The following is a 17,078-nucleotide window of genomic DNA, read 5'->3' as shown; positions in this document are numbered from 1 at the left end:
AAATAGGGAAGGTTTTCTTTCCTCCCCTTTTCATGACACCTGACCCACAGGTCTATCTGTCAGCCCTGGGAACCATACCCGAAAATAGGTGATAAATCTTAACTGCCTTGATTTGCAAAGGAAATGCCAAGATGTTTTTTTTTCTTCCTGCAGAACTATCTCTTAAACACACGCGCGCACACACATACACACACACACACACACACACACACACAGAAAAAAAAAAAAACTAAAAACAGGGATCCCGGATGCAGCCTCGATGTCCCCCATTAAACGGTAATATTTCAGGCGCTGGCTCACACTAATCTTTCAAACTGTCATCGCAAACCGCCCGACCAGCCTATTCACTTAACAGCGCTCCCAGGACCCTCGCTTGGAGCTCTTTTGAATGAGACATTTAATTGAATCGGATGTGGTTCGTTTGCCAGACGTCACCGCCTAGGCGATAGGCATCCTTCCCCACTCCCCCCCTGCCAAAATCTTCAAAGGCGAGGTAGGCCCCCAAACTAGGTTAGTTGAGGACGATAACCAAAAGCGTTGCGCAGAAGGGCAGAAGAGAGGCCACTGGTCTGCAGGTCCCTCAAGGAAGAACCCGAGTTGGGGCCTTGGGAGATGGGTGAATGCCAAGGGTTTCTGAGGCTTGAGAGCACCTCCCCCCACCACCACCCTGCCCTCCACACATTTGAAAAAGGTATCTCTCTGCAGACCCAATTAAAGATTCCAGAAATGCACGTCGACCCTGGCTGGAAAATTCGAAGATAGATTTCCACCGCGAAGGCCTGGGCCTGGTACTGGCACCTGGCTCCTGGAAGTCGGGTCCGAGAGCTGCGAGACCACGGGAGAGCCTCGCGGGGGTCCACTCTCCTTCGCCCTAACCCGAAGGCCACAGGTCCTGGGAGGGCGGGTTTGACGCCCCCCCCCCCCCCCGTAAAGATACCAATGTTAGGCCTGTGCTTAATCCGATCTCGCCTTCCCCGAGGCGCTGCCATACGGCTCACCGCCCCCGCTTGAGCACCCAAAGGTCCGTGTCCCGGACATACACCATCTTGTCCCTCTTGTTACCAAACTTGTGCGTTGCCTCGGTGCTTCGAGTGTGAATTCGGGAGTCTCGGCTATATGCCATGTCCTTGGCTTGCCTTTGCCCCTGCGCACCACTCTTCTACTCCAAGCACTTCTACCCCAGTCCCCAAACACGTACTTTGCTAAAAGCTGAGCCTTCCAAGTCTCCATTCTTACCAAGTCCCCGCACCACGCCCGCACCTTCCTGGCATAAGTCTGGGTTATGCCTTGTGAAAATCGATGCGGTTCTCCTAACAAGCACCACCAACTCGAGATAAAGTTAAGGCAGCGACCTTAACCTGGGGGCCATTCTGCCTGCCTGGATCTTGAAACTGTACACAAAACAGAGCGCCTCTCTGCAGTATTCTGGGGGTGAGGGGATAGCCCAAGCTTTCATCAGATCTCCCAAGAAACTAGGATGAGGTGGACCAGCACAGGGTCTGGCCGGGTAGGTAACTTGCACTCCTGAAACATTGATAGATTTGTCGGATGGAGATCACTTCTTAACTGACCCTGGAGCTAAAAATTAACACCCCGTGTGCCCAGCCCTTCCCCCATGCTCCTGGCCCCGCTGCCGCTGCCGTGGGATGCCCTCCTGGGAGCCAAAGCCAGCACAGAGATGTCTGAGAAATCCCTTCCGCGATGGGTTCCGGGGATCCCTGCCTGCCTGCCTGAGAACTAAACCTGGGCTGGAGCCTGAGGTGCTGGGGCTGATGAGGCCTAGAGGCCTTGTTGCTAGGCAGGAAGGACAGGGGAAAGTAGTAGGCAGGAATAGTGGGCTCCAGGAAAGGAGAAACTAGGTGGTTGGGGAGCTGGGTCGCCCTAGAAGACAGTTCTCTTCTGGGAAGCTGAGCTGACCGCTGGGATTCTGGATTTGTTTCATTATTAAGGGGATGGTCATCTCTGAGAGGTGGCTGATAGTGACTGACGCCCCCTGCAGTTGTGTGTGTATATAACCTGCACTACTACCATAGAAGGTGGCCACCCACAACCCCACAACTGCCCAGCGTTCCTAGGGTATGGGGCACTACTGGGGCATGACCGCCCTGTAAGTCAAGCCAAACAGAACCCCCAAATTACCCAGAATCTCCCCCTCCTGCCATTACCCCAGAGCAAACTTTCTCCCCGGTGCTTCTCTTCTTATACAAAGTCTTCCCTTGCATAAAAAAGTCTTTAAGACTCCTGGAAGTGACTCCTCCCCACCTCCCCCAGCTCCCCACCCAATCCTTCACTCCTGCATTCCGTTTTCGGTGCCAAGGAACATTTCTTCAACCCCCAGATCCACCCAACCTGGCCCAGACTCCATATCTAGAGAAGAATTAGGTCCTTTCTTGTATATGCGCCTCAGTGGGGGTTTCAGGCTAGTACCGTGGAGAAATCTCAGGCTACAGGAGCAATAGGAGAGCCTTCCAAATGCTTCGCGGCCCCTTTAAAAAGCTGAACAGGATTTTTTTTTTTTTTTTTTTTTTTTTTTAGCCCTATGACTATATTAGGTGACACGAAACTGCTCATCGCTCCTGTCATCGGGGCCCCCGGCCCAATGGCAGCCTGAGTCCCCCTCCTCTGGCCTGGTCCCGCCTCTCCTGCCCCTTGTGCTCCGCACTACCTGCCGCCTGGCCACAACCCGAGCAGGGAGGCGGGTGCGCGGGCGGGTGGCGGGCACCATGCAGGGAGGCTGCCAAAGGCCGTGGGCAGCGCTGCTCTCTGCCGCCCACCTGGCGCTGTGAGACGCGCGCTGCCACCATGTTCCCCAGCCCTGCGCTCACGCCCACGCCGTTCTCGGTCAAAGACATCCTGAACCTGGAGCAGCAGCAGCGCAGTCTGGCTGCCGGGGAGCTCTCCGCGCGCCTGGAGGCCACCCTGGCGCCCGCCTCCTGCATGCTGGCCGCCTTCAAGCCCGAGGCCTACGCGGGGCCGGAGGCCGCGGCGCCCGCCCTCCCGGAGCTGCGCGCCGAGCTGGGCCCCGCGCCCTCGCCCGCCAAGTGTGCGCCTGCCTTCCCGGGAGCCCCCGCCTTCTATCCGCGTGCCTATGGCGACCCCGACCCTGCCAAGGATCCTCGAGCAGATAAGAAAGGTGAGAAGGAAACACAAGACCTGCTCCCTCCTGGGGTCGCTTTTGTGTCCCCAGCCGCCGCCGAGAAACTCTGGCCTGGGTGGAGGAGACGCGAGTGCTTGGGCAGAGGGCCGAACGCAGGGGGTTCTGAGCCTGAGAGACAAGGTCGTCGCCGGGGCCCCTGAGCCCCGCATCCAATCGGAGGTTTAAAAGAAATGCTGGATTGAGATGATCAGAAACAAGAGACAAAAGAAATATATATATATATATATATATATATATATATATATATTTTTTTTTTTTTTTTTTTTTTTTTTTTTTATTTTGGCCTAACAAAGCCGCAGGAGGCAGCAGCCTCACTCAACGAAGTTAGCTATCAGTTTGTGGCACACAGAACAGAGAAAGAGATATTCTGTGTTAGGATTGTTGTCGTTTTTTAAATCTCTTTTGGATTTTTAAAGGTCTTTTCAGAATCTGCCAAAACCACCTAAACGCAAGTTAAAATTCTGCACAACAGACATACTTTTGCTGCTCACAACTGGAGAAAGGTCCAGGACCTTCTATAGCCCACCGGTAACCCGGGTTTGTGGAGGTTTTCCTCCTTTGTGCCAGGACAGTGGAATCTTTGGGAACAAAGGCCTTGAGTTTAAAATGAGATACTGCCGGACCCTCAAGAATCTGATTAGCAGCTTTATTTTTCTGGCACAAATTCCCCAGGCGACCAGGGCCCAGGGGTTCTCTTCTGGAAAAAGTTAGGAAATGCCGCGCGGGTAAAGTCGCGAGGCAATGGAGGAGATGACTGAGGAAGGTGGCCGCATCGCTCCGAATGCCATCCCAGGATCGGGGAGAGGGGAGAGGCTGGCCCTGCCGCAGAAAGGGAAACGCTGGGGAGACTTTGTTCCAACACAGGGTCAGGGCGAATCCGAGGTGGCAGGGGGCGCCGGGCGAAGGGCCGCCATGAACCGAGAAGGGATCTTTCTGGCCTAGAGAGGTTTGTCTAGGAGCAAAGGGAAGGCCCGGAGACAGCCGCTGGCGGGTCAATTCCATTGACCGCTACCAATTCGACTCCAACTCGAGTAGGCGGGCCGGGCAGGTTCCGAGGCTGCCTGCCCACCCGCGGTTTCTTGGGCGCCGGACAAGCCCCGTGGCGGCTTCGACCAGCAAACCAACACCTTTTCCCCTTCAGTTTCTTCGGGGTTCTGTAATTTTGAGACAGTGTGACCGATCCTGGGGTGAGGCCTTGGTTCCCTTCACTCAAATTCTCAAGCCAGAGTAGCCTTAATCTAATTCGCCCCAGGGCATCACCCGGTTTTATTTTCTTTGCAGCCTGAAATCTTAAGTCACAGTCTGTCTCCCTCACTAGAATGTGAATCCCCCCCGAGGACAAGGACCTCTGGTGTTTTGCTCTCCAGTGCCGAGAGCCATGCCTGGCATATAGTAAGCGTTCAACAAATGCTAACTGGGGGTCGGAAAGCGAGCTGTCGGTGGCGCCCAGTGCACGCGGCAGAGGAGACGCAGCCAAGCTGGGCGCTCCAGACAGGTCGGGGGTGGCACCCGCTAGGGCTAATTACCTCGCAGGCGCATCGCGGATCGGGCCGCTCCGACCTGACCCGGCGTCCTTCTGCCCCTTTGTTTCCCCGCAGAACTGTGCTCGCTGCAGAAGGCGGTGGAGCTGGAGAAGCCGGAGGCCGACGGCTCCGAACGACCCAGGGCGCGGCGGCGGAGGAAGCCGCGCGTGCTCTTCTCACAGGCGCAGGTCTACGAGCTGGAGCGGCGCTTCAAGCAGCAGCGGTACCTGTCCGCGCCTGAGCGCGACCAGCTGGCCAGCGTGCTGAAGCTCACGTCCACGCAGGTCAAGATCTGGTTCCAGAACCGGCGCTACAAATGCAAGCGGCAGCGGCAGGACCAGACTCTGGAGCTGGTGGGGCTGCCCCCGCCGCCGCCGCCGCCGGCCCGCAGGATCGCGGTGCCAGTGCTGGTGCGCGATGGCAAGCCGTGCCTAGGGGACTCGGCGCCCTACGCGCCGGCTTACGGCGTGGGCCTCAACGCCTACGGCTATAACGCCTACCCCGCCTACCCGGGTTACGGTAGCGCGGCCTGCAACCCTGGCTACAGCTGCGCCGCTGCTTACCCGGCCGGGCCGCCCCCGGCGCAGTCGGCCACGGCCGCCACCAACAACAACTTCGTGAACTTCAGCGTCGGGGACTTGAACGCGGTGCAGAGCCCCGGGATTCCGCAGGGCAACTCGGGAGTGTCCACGCTGCACGGTATCCGAGCCTGGTAGGGAAGGGCCCTACCTGGGGCGCCCCGACCGATCCCATCTCTAAAGAGGGACAAGGACTCTCGGGGGAGGGAGGACCCCCTGACGTGTCTCCGAGTCCCTTGGATTTCACGTTCACTCCCGCAGGGGCCTAGGAGCTTTTTCGGCCCTATGCCCCTTTGTCCCCATGCTCGGGAGAGTTTGTGGCCGCGTTTACAGAGCTTGCGGCGAACGATCCCGCAACCTGGTGCCTCAGCCGTCATCCCCTGAGTGCCCTCCAAACGGCCACGGGCACCCCCAACCGGCTGAACACGGGCCAGTTGGGACTGGGAGCCCGGGTGCACCTTTCTTAGAGCCTGGGCCCGGCGCCCGGGCCCTTGCTGCCTTGCCGCCGCCCACCCACCCGTATTTATGTTTTTACCTGTTGCTGTAAGAAATGAGAATTCCCTTCTCATTAAAGAGAGTGCGCTGATCCGCATGTGTGCTTCTTTCGGCTTTCGAGAAACTGACTTTTGAAGGGATTTTTAAAAATATTTATTTATGTTTGAGAGACAAGGCGCGCGTGCCCGCAGAGGAGGGGCAGAGAGAGACGGGGCGGGTCGGGGGGGGGGGGGGCAGAGGATCCGAAGGGGGCTCCGCGCTGACTCCAGAGAGTCCGCGGCCGTGGGCTTCCAACCGTGAGATCATGACCTGAGCAAAGTCCGAGGCTCAACCGACTGAGCTACCCGCCCCGCCCCCCAAACTGAATTTTAGAGCTTTAGAGCGTGCGTCCCGTCTGGTTTAGAGTTGCAGGTATAGGCATTCACTGAGCAAATTGATGATGATGATGATGATGATGATGATGATAATAATAATAAACAACTCATGCTGGGTCCTTTGTTAGATACTTCCTGGCATCGTCTGGTGTAATCTTCAATAACGCCCAAAAAGGAGGTCCGGTTTTAAAGTTGGGCAGCTCCTTGAGAGGTCTAATGACTTGCCTGTGAGTAAACAGCCAGTTGTGGTAGAGGTTCTACTCCAGGTCTCACTTCACAGAGGGCCCTCGCCAGAACTCCCAAACTTACCTCCTTGAACCCTACCAGTCCGGCACAACTGAGGGGCTGGGCATTAAATGGAGAGCAAAAGGACCTGGGTCCTAGGCAGTTGGAGCACACCATAATTCATCCTGCTTGAAAGAACACCTTAGTCCATTTTACAGTCCCGTTTCTAGATGGGAAAACCTAGAATCGAAAAGCGCTTGTCAAGCTTCCCTGAACTCCCCAGCCCCGCCAGGAAGAGGGCCTGTGACCCGTGGCGCCAGCCTCACCAGCTGGTAGGCTCCACGGAGAGGTGTCCTGTCCACCTCGCTCACTCCAGCTGTGGCTATGCCACAAGAATTCACAGGGTCAGGGAACCTCCCACCCAAACCCCACTGCCGTCCTCTCTTCTCCGCATTTAACGAATTTTGCTATGTCGTGACCTGTGAATGCTACCGGCCAGGTTTTACAGATGAGAAACAGGCTCGGGGAAATTAAGCTAAAAACCTGCTCACTGTGAGACTTGTTCGCTGCACACCTTGGTTTCTTTGTCTGTAAAATGTGGATGACAAGAATACCTTGCTCTGAGCCCAGCTCCTACCAGTGCGTCTCTTCTGATTCCAGCCTCCAGGGTTGGAGGAACTAACTGCGCTTCTTAAAGGGGATGAAAGGGCAGGGGGCGGGGAGGAGTCCGAGCTTTGAGTTCTAGAGGAATATAGGTTTTTCTGAGATTTCCCCCCAGGAATCGCTGGGCTGGCCTCGTGGGGCTTAAGGCATTTGGCGTAGAACTCCTGGTCGCAGCCAAAATATTGCTTGCAGCCTTCAGGGACCCAACGCGACTCATGTGCCCTAGCACCGGGAAGAGTCGCCACGCCAAGCCAACCAGGAGCCCTCCTGCTGACGTGCTGGGGCCCATGCAGCACTGCCAATGCCTGTCCTGTCATCTCTTTGGGTAAGTGTTGCCCTCAGACCTGCCACACCCCGCCAGTGGAAGACGGGAAGATGCCAAGAGGTTCCAAAAGCTACTGCTTTCTGGGAGCCGTGCGAGGTGCTGAGCTGGATGCCACGGGGAGCACACAATCCATCATCGCAGGGTTCTGCGCTTGGCTTTGTGAAGAAGGGGAAACGGCTGAGCTCAGGGCTTGGCTTTGGGCCCCCGGATTTATTCCCTCTGCTCTAAGGTCCAAGCCAGGCTGGCCAGTGCCACGGGGAGGAGGATGTGTTCAGTTCAGTCCCAGCATTCCTTGCTCTGGGCCTATGACTCTGCTTTGTGCCTTTACCCCCAGTGTGTTGGGCGCTCCCTATCCCTCTCAGTGATGCGTGCCTTGGTCCCATCTCATAGAGGGGCACACTGAGGCTCCGCCAGGCCACCAGACCAGCTCTGAAGCCTGATGGCACTCTCCTACCATGCATACCCGGCTCACAGGCGGCCTAACTCACACACCCACGAAAATTCTTCTATCTGGAATTCACGCATGTTTGAGCTCTTAATCAGATCAGCGTATTTGCCCACAACCTCCTGGGGTCCTACACATTCATTGGCCTTTTTCATCTTACACAGGTCTACGGTAACATTAGAGAGAATATTTCTTTCAGTTAACATTATACAGTGAGGATTTTTCTTTTTTAAAATTAATTAGTTTAAGTAAACTCTACCCCAACCTGGGGTTTGAACTCACCACGGTAGATCAAAAGTCCATGTTCTGCGGACTGAGCCAGCTAGGCACCCCTCGTGGGGATTTTTCTATGATGACTCTCTCTGTCCTGTCCCTCCAGGGACCAGCTGAGTGACTGCAATGTCTGTCACAAACGGATAACAATACCTGGCTGGCATTGGGCTTGTCAATTGCCGGGACTCCCGACTAAATTAATGCTTTATAGGAGTTCTCTAATCCATCTTAATTTGCAAGCGATGAAACTGAGGGCCTGAGGTTACGGTAATGGTCAAGGTCATACATTTCCCCAGCGTGGAGCTGGGAAACCCATCAGGCTTGTACTGAGTGGCAGCGGGGGTTCCATGGTGAAGAAACACGAGCCTGCCACGTTAGGTGGCTCTCTTCCAGAAAGGTGCAGCGGGACCCTGCTTCTGGCCAAGGCACAGAGCCGACCCCACTCTCTCACCAGGAAGATGAAGAGTCTCAGGCTTCATATTCAGGCTCATTATGCGGTAAACTGTAGTGCGTGGAGCTCAGGGAAGCGCCCGCCGAGGGTGTCGGATCCGGAAGCCAGGGGGCGGGGACCCGCAGGGTCAGAAGTCCTAAACGCCCGCATTTACATAGCGATCCCTTCCCAAATTAAATCCGTAGCGTTTTGCTTTTCAAGTATTACACAAACGACGCGCGCAGCGAGAAAATTGAACCAGGACAGAAAATTAAGAAACACATGAGAAGTGCGGGCCACCTCCGAGGTGGCAAAGTGCTCAGGGATTGGGGTGGCGCAGGCAGGTTCCGCATTCCGGAACACCAGGGGAAGCACACGGGGGACTAGTTATATTTAATAATTTTTTAAAAAATCAAAGAAGGACGCCCCGGTTAAAAAAACAATGAGAGAGGGGGCACCTGGGTGGCTCAGTCGGTTAAACGTTGTACTTCGGCTCAGGTCATGATCTCACCGTTCGCGGGTTTGAGCCCCACGTCGCGCTGTGTGCTGACAGCTCAGAGCGTGGAACCTGCTTCGGATTCTGTGTCTCCCTCGCTCTCTGCCCCTCCCCCGCTCACGCTGTCTCTTTCAAATATAAATAAATATTTTAAAAAGTTAAAGCAAACAAAACAATGAGAGCTACAAGGTGATATAGGAAAAGAGCTGGCTTCCGGGGCTCGGATGGAGTGGTAACCACAGAGCCACAGAGCCACAGAGCGGCGCCGCCCCGGCGCAGGCTGGCAGAGGAGACGCGCGGCTGGGGTCTCACTCGGAAAGAGAGGCCAGACTACCCCGCCCTTCCCAGTGAAGCCACACTCTGCCCGGAGGTCCTCTCGCCTCCTTGCGTTATTCCCAGCTAACAGATAAAGCTTTTGCCAAATCAGAATAGCTCCTGTTTTCTTATTTTGTACAGACACCTCTTAAATCAACACCATGTTGTGTATCTGAATACCTGTCTTGAAAAGGAGGCACAGAACCCGCAGGGATCGCTGCAGACCCCGGACCCTGGCAACAGCCAGGAGCCCTACCCCGCCCCTTGCCTCCTCTGGGACGTCTTTCAAACTCAGGACTCAGGCTCAAGGCCCTGTATGGGAGGCGCAGTCCCAGGTCTTGCCTACTTGCCCCTCACACTGGGCTCCTGGAAAAGGGGGCCCGTGGCTTGGGTTTCATTTATTTATCACAGTTGGCACAATACCACCTGCCAGGCACTGTCCTGAGCTCTTTACAAAATGGACCCATCTAATCCTCTTTCACACGTCTGAGTTCTTCTGCTGAGGAAATAGATGAAAAATCATTCTTAGGTTCAGAGAGGAGGAGTAACTCACCCAAGGTCACACAGCTGGTCAGTGCCAGAGCTTGGTTAAAAAACAAAACAAAACAAAACAAAACAAAACAAAAACTTAGGGAGGCTGGTTCTGAAACCTGAGTGCACAGCATCCACCCACCCCCAGTTCAAAGAGTGGGCAACAAGGGGGCGCCTAGGCGGCTCAGTCCGTGAAACCTCCGACTTTGGCTCAGGTCATGATCTCGCGGTTTGGGAGTTCATTTGAGCCCTGCATCAGGCTCTCTGCTGCCAGTGCAGAGCTGCTTAGGCTCCTGTCTGCCTCTCTCTCTGCCTCTCCCCCTCTCGTGCACGCTGTCTCTCAAAAGTAGATAAACATTTTTTCAAAAAGAGAGGGGAACAAGAAATGTTTGTCAACTGATTAAAGAGTACAGTAATAATATTAGCTAATGATTCTTTGAAGGCTTTTATATACCAGGCATAACATGCCTATGAAATGGGTGCAATTCGTCTTCACTTGGGGCAGGAGAGGAAAAGAGCACAGAGAGATGTGACCCACCCAAGATCTCCTAGTGAGGGAGGCATTGCAACTGGGATTCCAGGCCCCTCGCCCCACTCAGCGGCATCTCAGGAGACTTTACTGCAGAACAGGGTGGAAAATGAGCACCCCTCACAGCCTGGTCACCCAGAGCCACCACAGGCTCCTTACCCTGCTGCAACCCACAGCTGCATGGGATAACAATACATATTATTGCCTAACATCTGTTCGTGCTTGCTTTGTGCCAGGCCTAGGACTAAGTGCTAACCCCGCAAATCTCATTCTGTTATTTCCCAAGGAGGAAACTGAAACCCAAAGAAGTTAAGGACACTGCCTCTCTAAGGCCACTCTGCTAGTGTGGACTGGGGGGAGCCCGTGCTTGAATCAGAAGCCTGTAGAAGCCTGGCTCTTTAAACCATTCTCAGCAGTTGTCCGACTTGCCAGAGGACACAACCTGCTGGAGGCTACAACAAACCCAAACCCCTGCCTGCCCTGACTCCCTTGAATTGGACTCCCAGGGACAGAGCCTGGAAAACCGAATTTGTAACCAGGTGATTCTCATCATCTGGCAAGTTGCAGAACTGCAGCTCACAGAGACCCCCACACCCTCCAGGGTCTGGTTCTGGAGGACCTGGGAGAAACTGGAGTCAGATTTCCCCTCTCTAGGTCCTGCTCTTTCATCCCAGGGTCTCCGTGTGTCTGCTGTGATACAGTGGTTGTGCACCAGCCAGGCAGTGTCGGGAATCCTGGGAGCAGGGAGGAGGGCAGAAAGAGGTAGAACCGAGGGGGTTGAGGTTGGGAGAGGTACTCTGGGGCACACTTGTCTTGGCCCAGACCACAAAGCCACTCCTGTGGGCTATACAACCCAGTGCCTGCCAGTACTGCATAGGAGAGAAGAGAAATTTGGGGGGATTATTCAGAGACAGTCCATCCGTTCCTCCAGGCTCTAAGCTCCACCCTGGGGTCCCACAGGAAGGGGAGTAGAGGGAAACCAGCCTCAAGAGGGATTTATAGTGTGCCAGGCTTTCCACTGGCCCTCTGTCTGTGTGAGGCCATCAAAACCCCACAATTAATTGGTCATCATGGGCTTCATTTTACCGATGTAGAAAGTGAGGCTTTAAAAGGTTTTGTCAGTTGCCCTGTTCCAACAGTTAGGAAGTAGTCAAGTTGAGTTCTAACACCAAACCCTCTTCTTTCCAATACACCCCGCCCCCCAATTATCCTCACCCCACCCAGATTCCAGTTTACAGAAATCTCGATTGAAGCATTGACTCGCATTGGCTCCAACTGGTTTCCTCTATCCCCAACTTTTTAGGAGAGGTCTTTTTTTTTTTTTTTTAAAGCTGCTATATAGAAAGGAGTTCTTATTTGCAATGAATGCAACAGTTATCATTCATTATTGTTCTTCTGGAGCCCTCCATAAATCCCCATGCAATTTCAACAATAGGAAATATATCTTGCTAATGACCTTAGTTTAGCTCTCTCCTTACAAATTGAAAAGAATAGGGGCACCTGGATGGTTCAGTAGGTTAAGCGTCTGACCTCAGCTCAGGTCATGATCTCATGGTTCGTGAGTTTGAGCCCCATGTCGGGCTCTGTGCCGACAGCTCAGAGCCTGGTGCCTGTTTCAGATTCTGTGTCTTCCTCTCTCTCTCTGCCTTTCCCCCCACTTGTGCTCTGTCTCTCAAAAATAAATAAATAAACATTTTTAAAAATTAAAAAAAAAACAACTTAAAAAGAATAGTTTCCCCTTTCTCCAACTCCAGGCAAATATGACTCTCAGTTATCATCATGTTTGTCCTCACTGGTGGTTATTTGACTTACTTCCATGATCTAGAGTTCCTAGCCACCTAGATAAGGATCCAAGAGCCATTTGGAAAGATTTGAGGTTTAGAACATGTCAATAAAGAAATGATGGTTTAAAAGGTCCCTAAGTAATCCCAGTCAAAATGGTAGTAGTGCGTATGTGTATAATGCAGCTTGACAAGCTGATTAGAAAATTCACATGGAACTGCAAAGAAAAGCCAAGATGCTCTTCAATAAGGAATAAGGAAAACAAGGGGGGGAGGTTCTTTCCCCATCAGTTAAAATGGTAGTTAACCCCGTGTGGTTTTGGCACAAGGGCAGACAAATGAACCAATGGAACAGAACAGGGCACCTAGAATCATATCTATACATGTATGATCCATAATGCAGTAATGGATCATGTGGATTTTTTTTTTTTACATTTATTTATTTTTGAGAGACAAAGCACAAGTGTGGGAGGAGCAGAGAGAAAGAGACACAGAATCCAAAGCAGGCTCCAGGCTCCGAGCTGTCAGCACAGATCCCGACATGGGGCTCGGGCTCACAAACCAGGAGATCATGACCTGAGCCAAAGTTGGAGGCTTAACCAACTGAGCCATCCAGGCGCCCCCACAGTTACTTTTTTTTTTTAAGTTTTTATTTATTTATTTTGAGAGACAGACTACAAGCAGGGGAGGGGCAGAGAGAGAGGAAGAATCCCAAGCAAGATCCACGTGCTATCAGTGCAGAGCTCAACACGGGGCTCGAACTCATGAACTGTGAGATTATGACCTGAGCCAAAATCAAGGGTCGGACACTCAACCGACTGAGCCACCCAGGTGCCCCCATAACACAATTATTTTTGCAGATCGGTGGGGAAAGGGTGGACTTTCCTAGAAGAGAGTGCTTCGTGAGACAAAAAACAAATGAAATTAGACTCCTACCTCACACCATTCATGAAAACTAAATCAAGATTAATGAAACCTATATAACACTTAGAAGGCAACGTAGGAAAAAATTTTGTGACCTTCTGGTAGGAAAAGGTTACTTAAATATAACACCAAAACACATAAACTTAAAGGAAAAGATTGTCTCCATTAGATATTGGCAATGCACATAGCCAACAGAACATGAGTATGCAGAATATATAATGAAATCCTAACACGATTCCTCAACACCACACTCCAGGCCTCTTTGGCTTCCTTGCTGTTTGTCACACAAACATGGCATATACCCCTGCCTCAGGGCCATTACATTGGCTGTTCTCTTTGTCTGGAATGACGTTCTCTCAGATATTTGTCTGGCTAATGCCTCATCTGTTTTAAGTTTTTACTCCAATGTCCTTATCATAAGGCTGACCCTGACTACTCTATTTAAAATTGCACACACATTCCCCTCCCTCCCACACACACATCCTCCTGGCAGTCCCTATTTTTTTTCCTTTAACCCTTGTCACCTTTTAATGTGCTTTTTTGTTTAGTGATGTATCCCAAGCATATAGAAGAGTACTTGGCACTTGTAGATGGTTAATAAAATGTGATGAATGAATAAATGAAGACAAATTATTCAAAAGGGAAGAGTGGACAAGTGAAATTAACAGGAATTTCATGGAGAAGGAAGTACAACTGTCCTCAAAATATATAAATACAATTAATCTATTCATTAATTAGAAAAACAAAAAGTCATGATGAGGTACTATAATTCACCCGCCAGACTGGCAAAAATTAGCCATTAGTAGCAGAAATTGGGAAAATAAGCATCATTGGGAACTATTCCTCTGAAAGAGGCATTACCAAGTAGAAAGCCTTTAGAAGACAGTTTGGCACAACTTAGTAAAGCTGAATAAGAGCCTCCCCTAGATCCAGCAATTCTATTTCTAGGCACATATCTCAGGGGTGTTCTTATATATGTGCACCCAGAGACATATGTAATTATGTGGTTAAGTTCAAAATAGCTTTGTGTGTAACAGTATGGACTAGAAACAACCCAAATGCCTATTAGCAGTTGGATGGAAGAATCACATAGTGGAATATTATACACCAGTGAAAATGTAGGTACCACAGCCACACTTGTCAACATGAATCAATCTCAGAGATGAATCAGTGCTTAAAGAAGCAAGACACCAAAGAATACAGACAATGAGATTCCATTTACGTAATGGTGAAAATGGGCAAAACAAAATGACGTATTAGTTAGGATGTGCACCTAGATGTCAAAACTATAAAGAAAAGCAAGTGAATGATGAACTCAAAATTCAAAGAGTGGTTGCCTCAGGGGGAGAGAGAGAGAGAAATGCAACTGGGGGGAGCTTTCAGTGGGGACTTGTGGGGTATGGCCATGGCCTATTTCCTGGTGTGGGTGATGAGTACTCAGCTCATTTCATCCTTCTTTAAACTATACATATATATGCTCTTTATTTTTATTTTATTATTATTTAACTTTCCAATATGATTTACAGTGAAGTGCATAAATCTTACATGGTCAACTAAATTTTGCAAATTATAACACTCTTTTGTGTACGTATGTAAAATGCTATATTTCACAATTTTAAAATACATGCCCAGAATCAATCATAATGTCCTCAATTTAGGGACTTAGCCTTAGAATAAGGAGGCTCTGCCCAAGACATATTTCAAAGTGAAAGAAAGCAAGATAAAAACTGTTTCCAGGAGGGTCTCAGGTATGTAAAAAAAAATAGTGTATACTTATTATTTTATATTATATGCTATTATAAATATTCTTTATATTGTCTAATGATCAACATTTTCCAGCTGTCAAATGTTATTTAGCCTGCTGTGCACTGAGCCCTTTCAAGCCATATGCCCATTCGGGCCCGCTGACAATTCTGTGAAATTAACCCAGGTACTGTTTCAACTGAGGACAGAGAGGCGAAGTGAATCAACTGAGGACAGAGGCGAAGTGAATCGAGTCACTCAGCTACAGGCTGCTACCCTCCCCCCTCCCTCACAACAAACCAGGGCGGGGGAGGGGGGGGGTGAAGTGGGAAGTAAATACGCCGACACAACACGTGCCTGGCCGGTGGTAATCTTAAATTTTATACGAGGAAGGCTTCCTTAGGACTTCAAATCACTCAAGCCTAGGTTGCAGTAGGATTAAATGGAAAGTGCAATTCATATATCAAGTTTTTTTTTTAATTAAAAAAATGCTTTTTATTTAATTTTGAGAGAGAGAGAGAGAGAGAGAGAGAGAACAAGCAGGGGAGGGGCAGAGGGAGAGGGAGACACAGAATCTGAAGCAGGCTCCAGGCTCTGACCTTCAGCACAGAGCCCGACGCAGGGCTTGAACTCACAAACTGTGAGATCATAACCTGAGCCGAAGTCAGGCACTTAACCAACTAAGCCACCCAGGTGCCTCCATATTTCAAGTTTTGCACCTAAAGGGAAATGATTATTTTTGGTATTATACTACTTCAAAAGCACAGGATTCAATTTATATACAACGTAAGATACAAACTCTGATTTCTTTACATTCGAAGTCTGCTATAATGAGCATCAGAAACAAAATCAAAGTTTAAAAATATAAATACGTAGGGGCACCTGGGTGGCTCAGTATGTTGCGTATCCAACTCTTGACCTCAGCTCCGGTCTTGATCTCAGGGCTTGAGTTCAAGCCCCACGTTGGGCTCCATGCTGGGTGTGAAGCCAACTTAAAAAAAAAAAAAAATAGAGACAGCAGTAGGTGGAGGCCCTCTTGGTGAACCAAGAGGCCTGGTAACTATGAGCTAGAGATCACAGCCAGACAGAGAGAAAGGAGTGCATTAGCCTTCCTAGAAATGATGGTGCGTTTGCTCATTGTCTCCACTGCTACAGTGGAAGTTCCATAAGGGTAGGGGTTTGGGATTCTCAAGGTCTGGGACAGTTCCTGGCATAATGTAGACTAAATATTGACCACGAAGTGCTTTTACATTCATCCTCAGTCTCTCAAACTTGACCATCATGCTGAGATGTTTCTGAGATATCAGAAACACAACACCCAAGCCCATGCCCTGGGGATTCCAATTCAGCCCAACTTCCAGGATGAGGCCCCAGAAACCAGGCTGATCCCAGAGTTTGGGCAACACGGCTGTGGTCTGTGCTGGAACCTGAAGAATATCTGGGGTATGAGTCTTACTTCCAAGGACTTCAGCCTTGATATTCCCAGAGTCAAGAGAGTCCAGCCTTGGAGATGTCCAAGGCTGTCCAGCCTTGTCCAAGTCTAAAGTCCAAGATGTCCAGCCTTGACCAGTCTAAAAGAAAGTCTTTAAGAGGAAGGGAGAAGTGTCTGTGTTTCAAAAGAGTTTGTTTAAAAGAATCAAAAAGCACCACAACACTGTATCAGGGTCATTATCCAAATCACTTGGCCTAGGTTTCATAAGAAATCAAAAGTCCTCAGAAAATAAAAAATAATGACTAACAAATTGACAACTTTAAAAAGTAGGCCTCATTTAAACAGCATTTTCACATCTACATACACACTCTAGAGAAATTCTTGCAAATGTGTACCTGGAGAACCATTGCCATTAGATCAAAGTCCCCCAAGCATCCCCCAGTAGCAGTGTGTCAGCACCAGTGCAACTCCATAAGGCCACTCAATTATAAAATGAAACAATAAATCCCACAAAACATGTAGGATTTCAATTTTAAAATGAGCAAGGGACTTGTATAGACATTTCTCCAAAGAAGACATATAAATGGCCAATAAACACATGAAAAGATGCTCCAATATCATTAATCATTAAGGAAATGTAAATCAAAATCACAACGAGACACCATTTTGCACCCATTAAGGTGGCTACTATCAAAAGAACAGAAAATAACACGTGTCGGTAAGGAGGTGGAGAAACGTGGCCATGTAAAATGGCGCAGCACCTGTGGAAAACGGTACGGCAATTCCTCAAAACTGAAACATGGAATATCCATTTGGTCCAGCAATTCTACATCAAGATA

General features: G+C 50.4%; 1 protein-coding gene across 1 annotated transcript; it reads left to right on the top strand.

The window, feature by feature from the left end:
* The first annotated feature begins 2,579 nt into the window (after positions 1-2,579).
* On the top strand, positions 2,580-5,844 carry NKX2-5 (NK2 homeobox 5). Its single transcript, XM_060635052.3, has 2 exons — positions 2,580-3,133; positions 4,756-5,844. Exons 1-2 carry the CDS (start codon positions 2,803-2,805, stop codon positions 5,394-5,396), a joined length of 972 nt encoding a protein of 323 aa, XP_060491035.1. The 5' UTR covers positions 2,580-2,802; the 3' UTR covers positions 5,397-5,844.
* Positions 5,845-17,078: the final 11,234 nt, after the last annotated feature.

Source organism: Panthera onca, chromosome A1 (genome assembly GCF_046562875.1).
Source record: "Panthera onca isolate mPanOnc1 chromosome A1, mPanOnc1 haplotype 2, whole genome shotgun sequence".
Classification (NCBI taxonomy): domain Eukaryota; kingdom Metazoa; phylum Chordata; class Mammalia; order Carnivora; family Felidae; genus Panthera; species Panthera onca.
Note: the sequence above shows the minus strand (reverse complement) of the source record. Positions and strands in the feature narration are given on the sequence as shown.

What these genes read in the sequence shown, in the direction of transcription:
- NKX2-5 (XM_060635052.3), top strand. Translation starts at nt 2,803, where the DNA reads ATGTTCCCCAGCCCTGCGCTCACGCCCACGCCGTTCTCGGTCAAAGAC. An exon ending in TCCTCGAGCAGATAAGAAAG is followed by an intron (nt 3,134 to 4,755) that starts GTGAGAAGGAAA and finishes GTTTCCCCGCAG; the next exon opens with AACTGTGCTCGCTGCAGAAG.